Source organism: Macaca nemestrina, chromosome X (genome assembly GCF_043159975.1).
Source record: "Macaca nemestrina isolate mMacNem1 chromosome X, mMacNem.hap1, whole genome shotgun sequence".
Classification (NCBI taxonomy): Eukaryota; Metazoa; Chordata; class Mammalia; order Primates; family Cercopithecidae; genus Macaca; species Macaca nemestrina.
The window spans coordinates 25,290,609-25,312,849 of NC_092145.1; the positions used below are offsets into that span (position 1 = coordinate 25,290,609).

The following is a 22,241-nucleotide window of genomic DNA, read 5'->3' on the forward strand; positions in this document are numbered from 1 at the left end:
TCTGCACACATACAATCCTAGTAGTCAGTCACTAAATACTAGTGGCCCAAATGTAGGCCTGATTTTTATGCTACCATTCTAGGTTTCAACAAATGTATTTAGTAAGTCATGTAATGGCAACATGCTTTTATGCAGAAAGTTAACTGTTACTACTAAGAGTTTTAAAATATAATTATAAAAACCTAAACCCATTAAATCAAGATACAAACTGTCACAAAGACAAATCAAAACTACTAATACACTGTGGTAAGTAGAACACTTCTTTAAGGAGGTGATTCCTGAGCAACACAGGGACTAGCATGAGGCAAGTGAAGTGCTTTTCTTAGGCATGAAATGTAAGGGAGTGCAAGAAAAACTCAGTAATCAAGATAAATGATGTCTCAATATGATATTTTTTAACCAAAATTCATCTTTTCTTAGGCATGAAATGTTAGGGAGTGCAAGAAAAACTCAGTAATCAAGATAAATGATGTCTCAATATGATATTTTTAACCAAAATTAATCCACAAAAAGCCATGATGAATCAAATATCAAATTTAACTAAAGCTAGGAATCAACAGGGCCAGGATTAGGGTGAGGTGAATGAGATGAGTTATATGAAATCTTGGTATCTGGTTCATCATGAATTTTTTGCATTAATTTTGATTACTTAAAAATACTGCATACAAATGTTGTTTATATTGATTACTGAGTTTTGTGGCACCTTCTTACATTCTGCATCAAAGGGGACTGCCTTACTTGTTTTGCCCTAGTCCTGGCCCTGTTTATGAGCCTTGTCTTGAAGGACAAATTCACCAGGAAAATGAGAAAGACATTTCAGGAAGAAAGTGCTACATGCACAAAGGCAAAGAAGCAGTACATAGCAGATCAGATATGGATTTAGATAGATCTTTCTAGCTTCACCTGGGGATGGGTTGAGGAAGTGGAGTACACACTAGAGTGAAGGGACAAGTTAGGAGGCTACTGAGATGAGGCCCTACAAGAGGAATGGTGCGGAAAGGACAGAGTTGAGAAAGATAGATGAGGCAAAATCTGTAGAAACTTGGTATCTAATCCAATACTAGAAGGAAGCAAAGATAGAGAAGAATCAAAGATGATCTAGGTTTCTAGTTTAGATGACCCAGCAGGTCTGGGTAGTGTGGTGGATATGAGTTGTCTCCCAAAATCTACTCTCCTTTCTTGCAGCTAGATGTAGCCATAGAACTAAGTCTTTCAGAATGGAACATGAACAGAAATAATGGTTGAAACTTCCCAGTGTCTTGCTTAGAAGGAAATCACCTGTATTTCAGAATAGCCAAACGCCCTACTAAATGAGAAAAAGTTGTCCTTGGCCGCCTATAATCCCAACACTTTGGGAGGCCAAGGTGGGCAGATCACCTGAGGTCAGTAGTTTGAGACCAGCCTGGCCAACATAGCGAAACCCCGTCTCTACTAAAAATACAAAAATTAGCCAGGCGTGGTGGTGTGCACCTGTGTAATCCCAGTTACTCGAGAGGCTGAGGCAGAATTGCTTGAACCCAGGAAATGGAGGTTGCAGTGAGCTGAGATCACGCCATTGCACTCCAGCCTGGGCGACAGAGCAAGACTCCATCTCAAAAAAAAAGAAAAAAAAAAAGAAAGGTTGTCCTTGCAGAAGAATTCTAGCTAAGAAACATGGATGGAATGATGGAATCAGAAAATCACCACTTTGCGACCTTAAATGAAACAATTGATTCAGGTAATAGTCACCAATGGATGAAACCATTAGATGAAGGATTGACAGGAAACTACAAAGGAGAAATCGGACTGTCACGCCTGAACCCACTGATCAATCTTAACATACCTATATTGGGACAACTAAACACTGTGTGCCTCCTCACATGACTCAGTATGACCTTTACAGAAACCTTCCTTTTACAGAGATAGAAGATTTAGAGGACTAAATTACAAAAGACAAATCCAAAACTTGGGAATTCTAAAGGAGAGCTGATCCCATTTATTTGACAAGTTAATGGCAAAAAGCAAATAAATAAATAAATAAATAAAAGGTATATGGACAGGAGTAGGGTACTCTAGAATAAAAGGGACTTAAGAAACATAACAATTAAATATAATGCATAGGCTTTGGAACCCAAGTTAAACAAATCAACTGTAAAATATAAGACAGTCTGGAAATGTGAACACAGATTATTAGATGTTATTAATGAATGTTAATTTTGTTCAATGTAACAATAGCATCGCGGTTATACAGAAAAATATTCCTTTTATGAGATGCACATTGAAGTATAGGGGGGAAAAATGACAACGTCTGGAATGTGCCTTAAAATAATTCAGAAAAAGGGAATAAAAAAGCACGTCTAGCAAAATCTCAAGCTATCTCGGTGATGTGTACAAAGATGTTCAATGTACTATGTTATTTTCTACTCACTCATATGTTTGGAATTGCTTATCAAAAACTACATATTTAAAGATTTAAACTGTTAAAGATAAAAATGGAGGCGACAATTGAGATAAAGCCCAAGACCAGACACCCATCATCAGGGAACCGAAACTTAAGTCTTCCTATTTCTTCAGAACTGCTATCTCTAATCATAACAACAAAACATAAGCTTTATATCTTTGTCAGAATGCTTCAGTGAAATGAAACCAATAACTATAGACAATCACCTTACACAGCTGTTTGCCTTTAAAAGAAGGATAATTTATAACAGTCGATCACAAAAAAGGTCAAAATGTTTCTGCCCTTCTGCTTTATAAACTGTACTGTAAGATAAGTTTGTTATCACTCGGTTTGAAGTATCCTGGATCAAGATCTGTACTTTCTCTTATTGCATACAATAAACTTTAAAACTTTTCCTGATTTTATTTTTGACAAATCAAAAGGAAACTGCTTTCCCTTTACTCTCTCCCATGGGCTGGAATGAAGGTTTGATGGTGCTCCAACCTCAACTATACAGATTAAAATAATACCACAGGACAGGGGTCAACAAACATTTTCTATAAGGGTCCAGACAGTAAATATATTAGACTTTGCAGGGCTTATAACTTCTGTTGTGACTACTCAGCTCTGCCACTGAAGCACAAAAGCTTTAAGACAATAAAAAAACAAATGGAGTGGCTGCGTTCCAATAAAACTTTATTTACAACAGGGAGTGGGTCAGATTTGGCCCACAGACAGTAGTTTGCCAATCCCTGCCCTAGGAGATGGCAGTGCAACAAAAATGAAGAAAACTGGATCCTGGATGAATACATGAAGTAGTGCTGCCTTACCAGCATTAACTGCAGTCCTCTAGATGGTTACATGAGAGAGAAATAAACTTGTATATGGAGACGTTTTATTTTTGAGTTTCTTTGTGACAGTAGCTTAGCCTATAACCTAACTGGTACAGTGAGAGCTAAAGTATTAAGAATGAAAAAGGCAGTCGGGCACAGTGGCTCACGCCTGTAATCCCAGCACTTTGGGAGGCCGAGGCAGGCAGATCACGAGGTCAGGAGATCGAGACCATCCTGGCTAACAGGGTGAAACCCTGTCTCTACTAAAAATACAAAAAATTAGCCGGGCGTGGTGGCAGGCACCTGTACTCCCAGCTACTTGGGAGGCTGGGGCAGGAGAATGGCATGAACCCAGGAGGCATGGCTTGCAGTGAGCCCAGACTGTGCCACCGCACTCCAGCCTGGGCAACAGAGTGAGACTCTATCTCAATAATAATAATAATAATAATAATAATAATAATAATAATAATAATATTTTTTAAAAGAATGAAAAAGGCCACCAGGGAAAGACTGAAGAGGAGAAAAGAGCTAAAGATGGAACCTTGGGTGGAAGAAGAAAAAGATTTAAAGTATATGCATAAAAAGGAAGCCCACAAATGAAACTAAGGAATAGGAAAACTAGAAGAATCTAAATAGTGTAGTAACAAAACCAAAAAAGAACTTCAAGTAGAAGTAATTAGTCAAAATAGGTTAAGTAAGATGAGAACTAAAATGTCCACTGGATTGGATAATGAGGACATTACTGATGACCCTGCGGAGAGTGATTTCAATCAAGTAGCAGGAGTGATTACAGCAGGTTATGGAGGAAATGTGAAATGTAAAGATTACTCTTGTAAAATCTGAATGAGAAGGTAAGGAAAGAGATAGCATGGTGTTTTGAAGTCAGAGGGTCAAGAAAATATTTTAGGATAGAGCGATTTGACCATAGTTATCATTTGAGAGCAGATAACCAGTAAAGAGGAAGACACTGAAGAGAAAGAGGACAAATGATAGAGAAAGGTCCCTGATGAAACAGAAGTGAATAAAAGTAGAGTAACCAGGTTTTTTTTTAAACTTAAGCATGTATCAAAATCACTTGAAGGGCTTGTCAAACCAGACTGCTGGGCCCCATCCTACCCTTTCTGATACAGTAGGTGTGGGATGGGGCCTGATAATTTGCATTTCTAACAAGTTCCCAGGTAATACTGGTCTGGTCTGGAAAACCACTACAGTAAGACAAGATAAGGATGGGTATAGATGGAAGTTTACACATGTAGGGTAGAAAGGACACGAAATTGAGAGGTATAAGGCCAGGCCATAGGAGGTCGGGTTGTCTGCTGAGAGTAAGAGGAACAAGGAACTCTTCAATTAAATTATCTTCATAAATACTTGTTCTAAGTCAACAAAAATAAGCATGGGGAAAGGACTCCCTATTCAATAAATGGTGCTGGGATAGCTGACCAGCTATATGCAGAAGAATAAAACTGGGCCCCTACCTTTCACCATATACAAAAATTAACTCAAGACAGATTAAAGATTAAATGTAAGACCTCAAATTATAAGAATCCTAAAAGAAAACCTAGGACACACCATTCTGGGCATTGGCCTTGGGAAAGAATGTATGACTAAGTCCTCAAAAGCAATTGCAACAAAACAAAAAATTGACAAGTGGGACCTGATTTAACTAAAAAGCTTCTTCACAACAACAAAAAAAAACTATCAACAGAGTAAACAGACAACCTACAGAATGGGAGAAAATATTCACAAACTATGCATCTGATGAAAATCTGGTATCCAGCATCTATAAGGTATTTAATTCAACAAGCAAAAACCACATAACACCATTAAAAAGTGGGCAAAAGAGATGGACACTTCTCAAAAGAAGACATACAAGCAGCCAACAAACATGAAAAGATGCACAGTATCACTAATCATCAGAGAAATGTAAATCAAAACCACAACAAGATACCATCTCACACCAGTCAGCATGGTTGTTATTAAAAAGCAAAAACAACAGACGCTGGCGAGGCTGCAGAGAAAAGGGAATGCTTAGACACCGTTGGTGGGAATGTAAATTAGTTCAGCCACTTTGGAAAGCAATTTGGAGACTTCTTAAGGAACTTAAAACAGAGTTACCATTCAACCCAGCAATCCCATTACTGGGTATATATCCAAAAGAAAATAAATAATTCTACCAAAAAGACACACACACTCCTATGTTCATCACAGCGCTATTCACAAGAGCAAAGACATGGAATCAACCTAGGTGCCCACCAACGTTGGATTGGATAAAGAAAATGCGGTACATATACACCATGGAATACTATGCAGTCATAAAAGAGAACAAAATCATGTCCTTTGCAGCAACATGGATTGAACTAGAGGCTATTATCCTAAATGAATTAGTGTAGGAACAGAAAATCAAATACAGCATGTTCTCATTTGTAAGTGGGAGCTAAATATTGCATACTCATGGACAAAGATGGCAACAATAGACATCAGGGAATAATAAGAGGGGGGAGAGAAGGAGGGGAAAAGCGTTGAAAAACTGTTGGGCACTGTGCTCACTATCTGGGTGATGGGATCATTCATATCCCAAACCTCAGCATCATATAATACACCCATGTAATAAACCTGCACATGTACTCCCTGAATCTAAACACTGAAAAAAAAAAAAAAAAAAACCTTGTTCTGTAAATCTAAAATGATATAAAAATTCTGTAAATTACTATCATTTTAGTCCAGAAAGACTGTCTCATATTTTTAATCCATCAACCACCAGTGGTTTATTTCATATGTGTTGTTTTTCAAGTCATTCTCTCAGTTCTCAAACCCCTCTCTGAACTGCAATAAACAGATCTCACCTTTGCTAACCTAGCCACTTGTGGTTTCACTAGTGGTCAAATTTTAAAAAGCATGTGTCCTCTTACTTTTTTCTCACAATCCCCTTAAAATAATTTTAAAATAATTTTTTAAAACTTTGGGTTCCCCTCACTTATTTTAATTCTATATTTAGTGCTTTTAACTAATCATAAGTTTAAACACGTTAACAAGTAGAAAATATTTACCATTTTTATGAAATAAGATGAAATTTTATATTAAAAGAAATGTTTCAGTCTGTGACTTGATAAAACCTTAAAGAAATCCAATTATACTCTTAATAAGTCAGCACCACCAACCTATACTGTTCTAGTTCTGAATTCAGAATATTCCAATACAGTCCAAAATATACCATTTTAAAGCCAAATCTAACCCTTAATAGAAATATTAATAAAACAGGAAAAGACAGAAGCATGACAGACTTAAGGTACCCAAATTAGTTATTAAAGTAAGCTTCTCCAAAAACTATATTTCAATTTACCCCTCTGTTTGGCATCCTAGATTATACCACAGGTCAACATACCATACCAAGATTTAGAATAGGCAGGGACATGCCTTTCTTTTGTAAAACTGAGTAAGGGCTATTATGTACAGATTCATTCTTGGACCAATTTTAAGATGGAGTACAAATGGATGTGAGAGATCTGGAAATTGATTCCTATAAAACTGCATAGCCCTTGGAAAGAACCTACAGGGCCTTGCATACCCCAGTGTGAGGACCAGTGGATTAATGCATATCGTAATAAACTGACTGCCATTTATTGAGCATCTACTACACCAAGTACAATGATAGGCAGTGTATATATATATATATATATATATATATATATATATATATATATAATCGCTAATCCTTTTCAACTCTATGTTATAAACACTGTATTATCTTTGTTTTTCAAAGGATGAAATTGAGGCTTAATGCAGTTAACTGATTTGCCCAAGGTTCTACAGCTGGCAAGTGACACAGCGAGAATCTGAACCCAAATCTGACTCAAAGTTTATGCTCCTTTCAAATCACACTGTGTCTCTCTTACCTTTAGAACATCGGTGGGATTGGCTATAGTGGAAGATATCACTCCTGACACTACCCCACAGATCATATTAATTAAAAGAGTTTCATCTGTGAAAAGGAAAAGAAAAAGAAAGGTCTGCTTGTATTAGGTACCAGTTTGAGAACACAGTACTGACCTACTGGAGAAAGGGAAACTTGGTTAGAGAGATGACTTTAGAAATGAACCAAAATGCTTAGGAAAATAAAGAAACTCAAATATTTCTACATCTCAATTCAGTGCTAAAATATGTTAAAACTTGTAAAATATAAATCATTTCTAAAAACATCATTATTTCAGCCGGGCGCAGTGGCTCACACCTGTAATCCCAGCACTTTGGGAGGCCGAGGTGGGTGGATCACAAGGTCAGGAGTTCGAGACCATCCTGGCTAACACAGTGAAACCCCGTCTCTACTAAAAAATACAAAAAGTTAGCCAGGTGTGGTGGCGGGCGCCTGTCGTCCCAGCTACTTGGGAGGCTGAGGCAGGAGAATGGCGTGAATCCGGGAGGCGGAGCTTGCAGTGAGCCAAGATGGTGCCACTGAACTCTAGGCTGAGCAACAGAGCAAGACTCTGTCTCAAAAAAAAAATCATTATTTCTAAAGGACACTGGCTGGAACACGTCCTTTTCTTCTTCATAACTATCAATATCCCACACACGAATTCAGAAGGTGGTATTTCCCCTTTGATCTTTTCAAACATCTAACATGCTTTTTAAGTATTTTTCTGGGTAATCGTCAACTCTAAAGATTCGGGAACTGAATGTTAAAAGAGAAAGTCTTCTGTCTAATACAAAAAACTTATCTGAATATTAATTTTGATAGGCCTGAGATCTCTCCTAGCCTCTGTTAATTTACAAAAGATTTCTGTAGTCAAATATGAAAAAACAATCATTTAGAACTAAATCTCCTCAGCAAGAAAAAAGAACAAAGAAACCAAAGAGCACATTGTTCTATAGTGAAATTCAATCTTTACCGCTCCTTCACACCATGAAGACCCCACAAATAGAAACTAAATAAACCCAAGTGAAGAATCTATGAAAGAAAAGTATTTCAGAAAGAGGTGGAAGAGAACCCTTCACGATCCCCCAAAAAAGGCTTCAGAAAAAGTTGATTTTAGGACAATAAAGTGATTCAAAGGACATTACTAACCGAAAGGCTTTCCAGCTGTCCCCAAACATCCAACAGCCCCAGGCCTGTGGTAAAATAACCATTTAGTGTAGTATCATGATGGAAAATGCTACAGCAGCAAACAGACATATGATAATGCTGAATATTCGTAAGGTAGTCATAAGTACATCAGAATTTAGAAAGTAGCCTAATAAAAGCTTATCAAAATTGCCAGCTAGAAAATGCCTTACAGTTGAAGTCCTCTTATTGATGAAGATAGCATTAATTTTCTGGACAAGATTGTTCCATGTTTCTTTTGGGATGATCACGTGCCTTGTTTGTTGCTAGGAAAAGGGACAAAATTTGAAGAAAAGGTCTCTCTAACTCGTATATCACCTCTGCAAAGATTTATTCCAAGTTAGAACAAGCTCACTTTGTCTTTGCAGTGACTCTCCTGTATTCTCAGGCACCTCATGACCAACACTTCTCACTAAGCATGATTTCAACAATCCCTTTGAGTATCACCTCAAAAGAGGGTGAGTATACTGACCTTCTAAACGTTCTACAAATAAGCGCTTCAAGCTTTGGTAAATCCCAATTTTAATGGTGCCATATGATGCTTGTCTTAGCAATGCAGGAGCAATTCTGCAAAAAAAAAAAAAAAAAAAAAAAGTAAAAAAGTTATTCTCAACATGTATTTGCAGATTATACATATCTACACAGCCTACTTATTTGCACTACCCATCTCATTCCACCCAACAACAGCAGAATATGATTTTTCTTCAAGCACTCATGAAACACTCACCAAGAAACTCAACATTCTCGATCATAAAACCAACCTCAACACATTTTAAAGAACTGAAATCATATACAATATGTTATCTGAAGATAATGGAATCAAACCAGAAATCAATAAGAAAAATCCTCAAACATTTAGAAATTAAACAACATACTTCTAAACAATCTATTGGTCAGACCAAGTGTCTGTCAAAGGAAACTTTTTAAATTCACAGGTCTAAATGACAACAAAATTCAACCTACTAAAATTTATGAGATGCAGCCAAAGCAGTGCTGAGGGAAATTTATAGCATGAAAAGCTTAAATTAAAAAAAAAAAGGGAGGGGGGAGTCTGAAATCAATAATCTATGCTCCTATCTCAAGAAACTAGAAAAAGAAGAGCAAAATAAACTCAAAGCAAGCAAAAGGAAGAAAATAATAAAAAGCACAAGTCAATGAAATTGAAAATAGGAAAATAGAGAAAAATCAATGAAACAAAAAGTTGGCTCTTTAAAAAAAACCAACAAAATTGATAAACCTCTAGCAAGACTCACAAAGATAAAAAGAAGATGCAAATAAAAAATGAAACGGGGACTAGCACTACAATCCCTGTAGCCATTAAAAGGACAATAAGAGTATGGTATAAACAACTTTATACTCATAAATTCAACACCTTAGAAGAAATGGACAAATTCCTTGAAAACCACAAGCTACCAAAACTCAACTAGATAAAACAGATAATCTGAATAACACTCATACCCACTTCAATGGACTCAATGTTTGTACCATCCCCAAATCAAGATCTTAAAATCCTAACCCCCAATATGATGGTAATAGGAGGTGATTAGGTCATGAGGGTAAAGCCCTCATGAATAGGATTTGTGCCCTTATAAAAGGGATCCCAGAGAACTCCCTCCCTCTCTTTCTGCCATGTGAGGATACAATGAGAAGTCTTGGCAGTCTGCAACCCAGAAAAGAGACCTCAGCAGAACCTGACCATACTGGCGCCCTGATCTCAGATTTCCTGCCTCCAGAGCTGTGAGAAATAAATTCTGGTTGTTTACAAGTCACCCAGTCTATGGTATTTTGTTATAGCACCCCAAACTATGATAACCTTAAGGAATTTGCATTCTGAATTTAGATGCTCCCCAAAAAGAAATATTCAGCCCCAGATAATTTCACTGGGGAATGCTACAAAACATTTAAAATTAACACCAAGTTACACAGTTCCTTCCAGAAAACAGAAGAGGGAATGCTTCCCAACTTATTTTGCCTAGTATTACCCTGATACCAAAACCAGACAAAAACAGTACAAAAAAGGAAAACCACAGACTAATGTCTCTCATGAACTTAGATGCAAAACTCCGTAAGAAAATATTGGTAAATTGAATCCAGCAATGTATAAAAAGAATTATACATCATTACTCACCTGATAAAGATTTTTTTAAAAAAATCAACCTCTACTTCCTAACAGTTGCAGATACGTCTTTAATCATATCAACAAGGAGGCACTAGAGCCAAACTTCCACCCTATTTAAGTTCTCCTTTAAACTGGAGACATTCTCATTCATACCTCCTTTGGGATTCTTCCAAATTGCAGAACTATACTGTAGGAGGTATAAATAGAAAGACAGCAGCAGCTCAAATGGTTAGGATTTTTAAATGATGACTAAATATGCATATTTTGACTTTATTCCTTGCTATCAGAAAAGAAAATATCTTGTGATTATACATGCTGATGAAAGAACAAGGTGAAACAGATGATCCACAAATCAGGATGGTGGATCATCTTCAGGATGCTTCAGGATATACTACTTGATTTTTCCCCCAAGAAAATTACCTTTTAAATTAAGTCTAACATAGTTTAACGATGTAACATAGTTTAACGATAACACTAATATCTATTCTCTGAGTAATAAACCGGTAGCCTAGACGCAGGAGTGGCCTAGGAAACTGGCAACAGATGAACGACAAACTAGACAGTAAACCACAAATGGCTAATCAAAAGGTGATGATAAAGATGGGTCTCCCTCTCTCTCATTATGCACTTTCTGTTTAAACTGCCAGGATAATATTTTTTTCAAAAAGGATAATTTTAAAGGAAGTCAGAATTTGCCAACTCAGGAGGGATATCACAAAAAGATATATAATTAATTGGTGCTGTTTTTAACAGTGGCTATTATGACTCTCGGGAAATCCGCAGAAAGTCTATGCTGCAACGACATATCCATTTTAAAATGTTATTATCACTTATAGCCAAATGAACACAAAATCCAAAGCTCAAGACTTATAAGGAGGAGAAATATAAACTGGCATATCAATACTGAATTACAAGTTGAAATAGTGACTATGAAACAGACACAAACTATCAGACAGCTGAAAACTATGGCTTCTTTAAAAAGCATTTCTGTTAATGATATAAGGAAAGAATCAGTCTTACCCTGAATAGAGAGCCAATACACCTTCCTCTTTACAGATGCGAAAGAGTGCGTGGAACATCCCTCTATATTTTATCTCTTTGAAACGGGCATCAATGCTTTGGCCTTGAACCTGAAGTCGTGTTTTGGTAAGGTCCACAGGGAAAGTCCCTATAAAGGAACACTCATTTATAAGTATGTCCAAAGAATCACAGTTAAGTTGTTGCTAAATATAAGCCAAGGACAATATTTGAATCCTAAGACAAAGTCCTTTTTAATAACACATAGAAGAGCTCTAGTAGAATACCACTGTCAGAGGACATGAGTTGCATGTGGTAAGTGAAATGCATTATACTATACATAGGCAGCACCAACTGACCCACAATATACTTCAAACTGTAATATGATAAAATGCTTTAAGATTGCCCTATTATAAATGCAAAATAATTAAATGTTGTTTTTTATTTCATCTGTAACGTTCAATCTGGCATTTATCAGTCTCCCTCCTGCCCCTTCCCACCCCAAGTGTCCCCACCGCTGTGTCTCATAAAATCTCCCCAAATTTTCACAAAGATAGGAAAGCATGGGATTGCTGCTCCAGATGCTCTTATATAGTGCTACAAAGTTTTGTGGGGTTTTTCTTTTATCTGTTTACAAGAAACAAATAGTCCCCTAATATTATGAAAGATAATGGCAAAGCCCTATTTGGTTCTCCTCATCCTGGTCCCTTAGGTAATTCAGGACTAATACCAGCAGAGTGTTTGGGGGGAAATTTTCTTTAACCAAACCTCTTACATCAACAAACAGAAGTGGTCATCACATTGACAAAATATATTTCAGGGTGTAAAACTAACAAGATGATTAGGTAGCTCTGGTCACTGATGACCCGAATATCACAACACCACAGGATATGCCAAGAACGTCAGTAGTCATTCATGAATAGTTTAGAAAAGAGAATATCTGGAAGATGAAAAAACAACAATCTAAAAATATTTCAAAATTAAAATCATGTAGAAGAGACTCTTGTTTGATCTTGTGAGTATATTTTCTTCTAAAATAGGACAGAGGTTTGAAAAAAAGGACTTTCAGTACAAATAAACTTATAAACAATTTAGCATAAAAGACTATTAATACAGAAATATAGCAAAAACCCTTAAGACATATCAACTCCCTCTATATATTCATGTATTTTACTTAAGCCTAGCAAATTAACAAATCACTAAACTACCAAAAAAGCTTTCCTTAGTTTGACTTTTCTTAACTCATCTGCCATAATATTAGTAGTACTTTCCCCGAAATATTACTTCATGGCTTTGAGACAATTTTCAAAATAACGTGAGCTTCTTATTTTTTATCTGGCTTTCACCAAAAATAACCATCACCATAAGCTAGCATCTATACCATATAATGCAGATTTGTCCTTTCTCGCATTCTTACCAAACTCAGCCACGATAGAGGCAAGGCCGCCATATACAAAGGGTTTCCAATTCAGACCAGACATCTCATGACTTACAGTGGTACTTTTCTGGTGCTAAAAATAAACACAAATCAGAACAAGGCACAAGAGTGAGGAGCATTTGTTAGCATCCGATCATATAATTTAGATAAACAAAATTGGCAAATAAAACAGAGGTAGAGGAAAAACCCCACCAAGTGGAATGACACAAAATAGGGGATCCTGTTTTATGTGCTGGATGATCATGAGTTTGTTCTTTACTGACATTTTGTAGGGGTAGGCGTGTGATTCACTCAGAGATCAACCTGTGCCCTTCATTCTCTTCAGTTTCTTTAATGTTATATTTGTCCCCTCCCAGAGAAGAGGCTTCAGTCCATCCAGCACACCCAACTTTGACATTCAACTAGATAATTACAAATGAAGGAACCCGGAATTCAAATTATGTAGGCTGAGGCATCTCATAAAAGCAGTTTATGGTATTCAGTTAGCTTGATTCAGGTACAAAGCACAGGCTTACACTACTACCCTCTCATATTCTTAGCCCTCCTATCTCTCCACTATAGGGTTTCTAGCTATATATAACTTTGTCCCCCCAACCAGGCCCAGGCTGAGCTAAGAACCTTTACACCTTCCTTCTAGCCCCCAAAGGAAAGATAGCAATATGATGTCTCTCTTCCCTCTGACATTTAACGTACATCCATCTAGTGGATCTCGTTTGCCTTCCTCTTGGCCTTTTAAAACACACACATACAAATACTGTTCTTCTTTTATGTTCTAGTTATTTAACGATGTATTCTGCTCCCAGCCTCCCTTTTCTCCTTCCCTATCCCACCCCCGTTAGACCTGTCATCGTCAGTCTTTTCAGCTTTACTCTCTTTTTATGCCACTTTCAGCTTGTTCTCTCTTGGATTTTATTTTTTTCCACAGCTCTGGCCTCTAGGTTTTGCAAATTTTAGCATGTATTAGAATCATCCAGAAGGCCTATTAAAACATAGATTGTTGGGCCTCTCCCCCAGAGTTTCTGATTGGTGGTGTGGCCCTGAGAATTTGCAAGATCCCAAATAACGCTGATGCTTCCACACTTAAGAACTGCTCTAGGCATTGCCTACTAAATCCTGGTTCACCTGAAAGTAGTATCTGTTCTTAGCATGGACTCTCAGATTTCTTTCAAATATTCCTTTTTCAGAGCTTCATAGTATGTATACTTCTGAATTTCAAAAGCAACTTCCAAGTGGTTTATGGTCAGGAATGCAGACTCCTGAAGTCAGACTGTTAAAATTTAAATGCTAACTCCAGATTCATTTCCTGACTCCACCACTTACTAGTTCTGTGACCTTGGGCAAGTTATTTAATCTCTCTATGTCTCCACTTTCTGAACTGTAAAATGGAACTAACAATAAAAACTATATCATAGGGTTGTTGTGAAAATTAAATATCAAAAACACCTTGAAAAGTGCCTGGCACGCAGTTCGATAATTGTTAGTTAACTATCATTATTACATTTTTAAAAATTTAAGTACCCAAATTTACATCTTAACAGATATTACTTGCTACCCACCCCTCCCTCCCATTGCCCAATCTGGGGTTAGCAGCTATGAGTCACAGTATCCCTTTAAACGTTTTGCTTTGCTTCCACATAAGGAATTCTCTGTAACTAAGCAAAATACAACTTTCCAGAGAAGATAGCAAACATGCTGATTAAATGTTCTAGTTACAGGCCACAAAAATCATTATGGAGTCTTCCTTTCAAGCATAGTACATATAGAGTCTGGGATAGATAACCCTTTTGGGGGAAAGTTGTTGAAAAGAATTCTAATGAGCAAAGCAGGAATAGCCACTTCAAATATCAATTGCAGCTGGAAATAAGAGTCTTGAAGACTAAATACTACCTTATCACCATTTCTAGCTATGCCCGCATTTTCCGATTAGAATTGATAGTAAAATATGACACATATAGTGAGAGTAGAGATGGAAAAGCAAGACCATGGCATATCCCCTCTTTGAGTTTGTGAGGAAAAAATTAACTCTCCATTCACAAATTTAGAGATTGCCCCAAATAGTCTTAAAGGTTTCAGACAGCTACTTTTACATAAAGTTGTCTCTCCAAAGCTTTCTCTTTACAACTTTTTTCAATTCTTTGTATTACAGAGAAAGCCTCTATCGGAACTTTACAACCTGCTACCAGCCCCTTAATAAAGAAAATGTGCTCAGCGTTCAGGGAGCGATGATGAATCAGTGAAAGGCAGGGAGCAGGGAGGACATGGCAGGAAGATGAAAGACCAGTTGCTGAATCTTTCGACAGCCCAGTGGTTCCCTAATGAAGTTCCCACAATTCTAAGGTGAAATGAAAAAAATAAGGGCATTTAGTGCTTTTTTTTTTTCAGCTAAATGTATTTAATTTAGGGACTGTCTATTATTAACAGATCACATTCTTCTTATGCCTGGAGCATAGGCTAACTAGCCTGTATTTGTGTACGTTCCCCACACTTTCATTTACATTTTACTGGCCCATGAAATCCAAAAATCTGGGGACCACAGGCAAAACCCACCATTGCCACAATCACTACTTCCCTACCCCCATCTGATAGTAAAATCTCTTTCACTCCAATGTTAGGAAAAAATCTTATGAAGAAATCCTGGATCATCTTTGATTACATCTGTTTTTAGACACTCCCTCCTCATATTGAGCCAAAAGTCTGTCTTCCTCTAATTCGTACCCAGTCTTTGGACAAATGCATTCTTTTTTCCCTAGGCAAGCCCTTCAAATATTTAAAGACAGCTATGATGTTCTCTTACATCTTATGTTTCTCAAGCTAAATATCCATGATCTTTCTCTTCATTCGACACATTATACTTCAATTACTAGAGCTTAAACTTGCACTCACTTTTTTGGGAGCCACATCACACTATCAAATCATTAAACTGTCAGCTGAAACCTCCAAGTCTTTTACATAAAGTTGTCTACATGCATGCATGTTGTGTCACACCTATTCTACAGGTGTGCAATATTTTTTGAACCTTCTTTTATCCCTTCTATATCTTAATCTCAGGCATAAAAATAATGACTAGGATGAGGGTCAACTTCAAGATGTCCAATGTTATTTCCTCTCTTAACTAAGTAAGATCCCCGAGGGAAGATACTATATCTCACAGTACTTTTTTTAACCCCCATTATAGCTTGCATAGAATTGAGTACACATCCATTCAATACTTAGTTGGTTTTGCAGTGTGACGTCCTTTACCTATGTATGCAGCCTGTATATAAAACATTGCAGGGGAAACCAGGAAGGTAACTTGCTGGACCTGACCAATGCTACACACCCTGTGTATGACACTATCTTGATCCCCAGATATTCTCTGCCTATGAACCCTGTTCCCTTGCTTTTGTTGCAAGGAATTACTTACGTAAAATACCCCCAAGCCCTCTAAAAATTATTTTAACTTGTAGGGGCTAACCCCAGATATGGGTAAAAGTAGTCATATCTAAGGTAAAATAAAAATATAGTACCCTAAATATTTTTACTGTATAAAGAAACCAATGAAAATTGTCTTCAAAATGCCAACATTTATTCTGAAGATCTGACTTCGGAGAATTTGATAGACTAATGAGTGAAAGTAAGAATGTCCTACAATACAAGTTACATTGCCCTATACTACTCCCAAGATCTGGTCGGGAAACTCTGGGTGCCTTTCCTGCTTTCTCCTTTAAGAAAGACTAGAAATTAGAGATTCTCAGATCCAGAAGGTAACAATGGAGAGCCAAGCAGATATTTATCGAAGGCGTGCTAAATGCCCAAACCTGCAATGCACTTTGGGTATAATCATGTTTGAAAAACACAGATATTCGTTCTAGAACCAAAACAATATTTACCATTCAACCTATCTTTCCTGAATAACCAATGAGATGGGACAGGGGAAAAAGTACAAAATACAGTACTTGCCTTTCAAGAGCTTATAATCTGGTGAAAGAAATCAAAGTAGTTCGCTAGAGAAAAATTAAGTGCTAAACTGTGTAGTACAAACTTTAAGAGCAAGAGGAGCATAGAAAAGACTACAACCAGCATGGGCTTGACTAATTTGAAAATTGCGGAGGTGAGAGAACCTAAACTGAACCTTGAGAGATGGTAGGTACAACCTGGTTAGGTGCAGGTAAGGGAGAGAGGCAGGGAAGAGACAGAATGAACAGAAACACAAATGTGAGAACAAGCACAGCATGTAGAAGCAGGCATCAGTATGGTTTGTGCTAAGAAGAAAGGAACCTAACTGGAACAGAGAATTCCCTTGTTGACTGAAACAGTATCAGACAAGAAGTGTGATAAGGAGCATGTTATGTTGAAAGGCTTGAAACCAAGGGGTGGGGGTGGGGGGCGTAAGAGGGGGCTGCATGTTTTGCTTGTGTGTGTGCGTTTAACAGAGAAGTGACTTGAGGAAATCCACATTTTAGCCTATTAGGGCTGCAGCAAACACAGTGGATTACATTACAAACGGGAGAGGCAGGGAGACTAGCTTAGGATGGTGCAAAGTACAGCAGACAAAGATGCTTGTTGGCACTGAGGTTAGAGATAGACTTCCCCAATGAAGACACAAAGAACTCGATGATGTAGGGAATGAAGACGAGGGAAGAGTTCATGATAACACTAAGCATCTCTAGCCCGGGGGGGGGGGGGGGGAAACAACAACAACAAGGAATCACTGACAGGAAACTATAAATGTCCCTGCTGTTATCTTGTCTGAGAAACTAACTCATGTTGATAACAGCTGTCATGCCAATCAAGTAACTGAACTGCATTTTAATAGATGCCTTCAATGCCTTGACCTCAGGAGTGACAGGGGGTAGAAACCGAAGGGGAGCATCTTTCAACAGCATCCCTCACACTAATACAATGGAGGTGTTTGCTTACTCCGCTTACAATCACGGCCGCCGTTGCAAACTTCACCCTTAGAAAAATTAGGATTATTCCGGGAAAGATACCCATTCACCCTCTGGGTAGCAGGATCTTGCCAGTTCCTCAGCTGTCAGAGCGAGCTCGTGGAGAGAAGGGAGGCGCCTGAAGGAGGCAGCCTCCCAGGGGGGTCGAGGAAGCAGGGTTCAATCGAAGAAGTAAAACCACCGATGCCAGAAGAGTGAAAGACAGGGAAGGGACTCAGCTGAGGGGAGAGAGAGACCAGAGGACCGTTAAGCCCTTCCCAGGTCGGGAACCAGGCCAGCCCGGCCCCACGCGGCCTGGCGCGGCCCAGCCCCGCTCCCCAGCCTGGAAGTCCAGGAGCTCCCCCTCACCTGCTCGGGCTCATCGGACGACTGGGAAGCTGAGGCTCCCACAGTCGGAAACGCCACTGCAGCGCCAACCCGGAAGCATTGAAATCAACGGAAGTAACCAAGGCGTTGCTTCGGCAACGGCGGCGCAACCATTTCAACTCCGCCCCTTCCCAACCTGAAAACAAAGGCGCGAAATAAAAGGCGGAAGCGGCAGGGGTCTAAAGGCGAGGGTCAGAACCATTGTGGGCGCAGAGGCCTAGAGGGGCAACTGGACTTGCGGGAGGTGGAGGCAGGGCACCTAAGGCGTGAGAATTTGGCAGCTTCCCCAGTTAACGTGCTCGCCGGAGAGGAAAGAGGTGTCGCCTCGTCACCGCCAAACCCACCCACCTAGCGCGTGGAAGGACTAGAAAAGGAAGGGGCCTCTCCCCGGTATCAGGGCTTGCGGAGTTGGGCAAGGGGAGTGGTGGGCGTGGTGCCCTGCGAGCGCAGTAGGAAAAAGGCGGCAACGTGGAGCTGCTGGGGCAAAGGCTTCAAAACAAAAGTAGGAAAATGAGACATATGGGTGAGCCGAATTTAGTGAGGTGCCTGGGCTCAATAAGAAAATAAAGGTCAAGGCCAGGCGCGGTGGCTCACGCCTGTAATCCCAACACTTTGAGGGTCCGGGCGCATCACTTGATGCCAGGAGTTTGAGACCAGCCTCACCAACATGATGAAATCCCGTCTCTACTAAAAATGCAAAAAAATTAGCTGGGTGTGGTGGCACGCACCTGTGGTCCCAGCTACTCGGGAGGCTGAGGCAGGAGGATCACTTGAACCCCGGAGGTGGAGGTTGCAGTGAGCTGAGATCATGCCACTGCACTCTAGCCTGGGTGACAGAGCAAGACTCCATCAAAGAAAGGAGAGAAAGAGAGAGAGAGAGAAAGGGAGGGAGAGGAAGGAGGGAGGGAGAGGAAGGGAGGGAGAATGAACGCGAAAGCACCTACTGGACGTCAGACATTAACGAGTGAAAAGTTACGGTCAGGCCCCTTACTTGAAGCTCTTGCTTTAATCAGAAACTTCACTTAAGAAAGAGCAAGTTGGATACCAAAAAGGGGACCATAAAAAGCTAAACGGATAAGGCAGAAAAACACCAACAGGGGAAATCCCAGTTAATCCAAACCTCATAATCTGCCAGCAGATGACAAGAGTCCAACCCCCAGCTTCCGACTCTGGCCCCTATGGCTGCTGGAAGGGGACACCGCAAAGCCCCCTGGGTGATTCAGTTAGCCAACGGGCTATGACGTCCGATTTTTGAGCCCCTTAACAACGTTCCCTAATCACGTGAGAGTACGCAATAGTAGGGTTTATTGCTTCTGTGCTATAAGGAAAAGTCAGTGCAAGGCATTTGGCCCTATATGGTTATTTGTTGAATGAATAAATATTTGGAACTGTGTTCTTCCAAAAGGATATTTCTCATTTTAGTTCACCTTGTTTTATTTTGCTGCGTTTTTTTTGTTTGTTTCTTTTTGGACAGAGTGGCACTCTGTGGTCCAGGCTGGAGTGCAGTGGTGCGATCTCGGCTCACTGCAACCTCCGCCTCCCAGGTTCAAGCGATTCTCCTGCCTCAGCCTCCTGAGTAGCTGAGATGACAGGTGCCTGCTACCACACCCAGCTAAATTTTGTATTTTTAGTAGAGATGGGGTTTCGCCATGTTGGCCATGCTGATCGCAAACTCCTGGCCTCAGGTGATCCACCCGCCTTGGTCCCTCAAAGTGCTGGGATTACAGGCGTGAGCCACCGAGCCCGGCCTATGTTTTTGTTTGTTTTGTTTTCCATTTAAAAATTTCTTCAGGCAGCACACATGATCATAATATTAGCTGACATTGTGGAGTACCTACCATGTACCAAGGGTGGTGCCAAGAGCTTTTTGTGTTCCTAACTACCAGATAAGACAGGTACTATTATTTTCCCCCTTTGACGGTTGAGAACACTGAGGCCATAAAAGGTTAGGAGAGTAATTTAGTAAATGACAGAGCTGGAATTGCTCTTAAGCACTATGCTATATTGCTCTCATCTATACTATAGTTGGGAAGCCGAGGCAGGAACATCGCTTGAGCCCAGGAGGTCGAGACCAGCCTGGGCAATATAAGGAAACACCCGCCTCTACCAAAAATTTAAAAATTAGCCATGACTGTAATCCCAGTTACTCCGGAGGATGAAGAGAATCACTTGAGACCGAGAGGTCGAGGCTGCAGTGAGCCGTGATCGCGCCACTGTGCTCCAGCCTCAAATTTTTTTTGGTGGGGTGCGGTAGCTCACGCCTGTAATTCCAGCACTTTGGGAGGCTGAGACGGGTGGATCACCTGAGGTCATGAGTTTGAGACCAGCCTGGCCAACATGGTAAAACCCCGTCTCTACTAAATATACAAAAATTAGCCAGGCGTGGTGGCACATGCCTGTGATCCCAGCTACTCGGGAAGCTGAGGCAGGAGAATCACTTGAACCTGGGAGGCAGAGGTTGCAGTGAGCGAGACTGAGCCGTTGCACTCCAGCCTAGGCAACAAGTGCGAAACTCCGTCTCAAAAAAAAAAAAAGTATATATATATATATATAATTTTTTATTTTTTAATAAAAAAATTTAAAAACATACACATACCACACTTTGGTTAACATGTTAGCAATTTAACTGCTTACTTATGGTTTTTCCAACATTCTCCAAAACTATAACAGAAAAAATATAATCCTTATTATCAAAGTTGGTCATATTCCTTATAAATTGCCTCCTATTTGTAGTCTCTACCATAAAGACCAGTATTTGACTATACTGTCTCTTATGTTATGCTTGAATTCTGATCTCTCCAAGAGATAAGCTATTCAAGAGTATAGAATCATGTAATCTAATGGTTGGAGGGAAACTTAGAGGTCCCTTCTATAGTAGTCATTATAGACAGCTGTCCAGTCTCTGCTGGAATACTTCTAGGGTAAGCATACAACATAAGTCAGCCCATTACATTATTGGATAACTCTTAGAAAGTTCCCACATGTATTAACCACAGTGCACTTTCCATTTTCTACTCTCCCCAGAGAAACAGCTGGTCTTAAAGAATGAAAAGAGCACTGTAGTTGAAGCTAGAAAACCGTTTTTTATTAATTGAGGCGAAGTTCACATGATGTTAAATTAGCCATTTAAAGTGAACAATTTAGTGGTGTTTAATACATTGACACTATTGTGCAACCATTTTCATCACCTAACATTTTCAAACCCCACATCCATTAAGCACTTGCTCGCCATTCCTCCCTCCCCAGATCCCCTGGCAACCACCAATCTGCTTTCTTTCTCTATGAACTTACCTATTCAGAAAATTTCATATTAATGGAATCATACAATATGTGACCTTTTGCATCTGGCTTTTTCACTTAACATAAGTTTTTGAGGTTCATTCAAGTTGTAGTGTCAGTACTTCATTCCTTTTTATAGCTAAGTAATATTCCACTCTATGTATACACTACAATTTTGTATCCATTCACTCACTGGTAAATATTTGAGATGTTTTCAAGTTTTGGATATTGTGAATAATGCTGCTATAAATATGTGTGTAAAAGTATTTGAGTATCAGTGTTCAATTCTGTGGGGTATATGCCTAGGAGTGAAATTGCCAGAAGATCTTCTTGAGGTCAGACTCTGTCATTTTCTATCTCTGGTGACTCTGGGTAAATTACTTAATTTTTCTGAGCTTCAGTTTCCTTATCCAAAGATTAAATATTCTAATACTCCTAGCACAGAGTCAGGCACTTAGTACATGCTTAACAAGAGTTAATTGCCTTTCTTTCTTTGTTCTCTCCTTAATAGTCCTCTGATGTATCAGCAACCCCAGCAGTGTTTTCTTCCACAAGCTTAACATCCCCTCAATCAGTTTTCATAAGGCATGCTTTCCAGACCTCCCACCATATTAATTATCCTACTCCTGGAAGATGTCAGGAGAGAAAAACTTTTCCTCTAACCTCTTAGGGTCAGTGCCTGCAGGCTGTAAATTAAACTAAAAACAGATGAACAGGAGAAAAGGCACGCACTTTTTATGAATATTT

At 39.2% G+C, this 22,241-nt stretch overlaps 1 protein-coding gene across 4 annotated transcripts in view; it reads right to left on the reverse strand.

The window, feature by feature from the left end:
* LOC105481448 (solute carrier family 25 member 14) overlaps positions 1-18,344 on the reverse strand; it is a 34,118-nt gene extending 15,774 nt beyond the window's left edge. The window contains exons 1-6 of one of the 4 annotated variants that reach the window (XM_011741075.3): positions 18,198-18,304; positions 17,830-18,067; positions 12,901-12,994; positions 11,487-11,634; positions 8,820-8,914; positions 7,146-7,231 (exon numbers count right to left, since the gene is read on the reverse strand). In XM_011741075.3, the coding sequence (XP_011739377.1) occupies positions 7,146-7,231; positions 8,820-8,914; positions 11,487-11,634; positions 12,901-12,994; positions 17,830-17,895 (489 nt within the window). In that variant the 5' untranslated portion in view covers positions 17,896-18,067; positions 18,198-18,304. Of the gene's footprint in view, positions 1-7,145; positions 7,232-8,819; positions 8,915-11,486; positions 11,635-12,258; positions 12,424-12,900; positions 12,995-17,820; positions 18,068-18,197 lie in introns of those variants that run through there. The other 3 variants (XM_011741074.3, XM_011741077.3, XM_011741078.3) reach the window with 3 other exon arrangements.
* Positions 18,345-22,241: the final 3,897 nt, after the last annotated feature.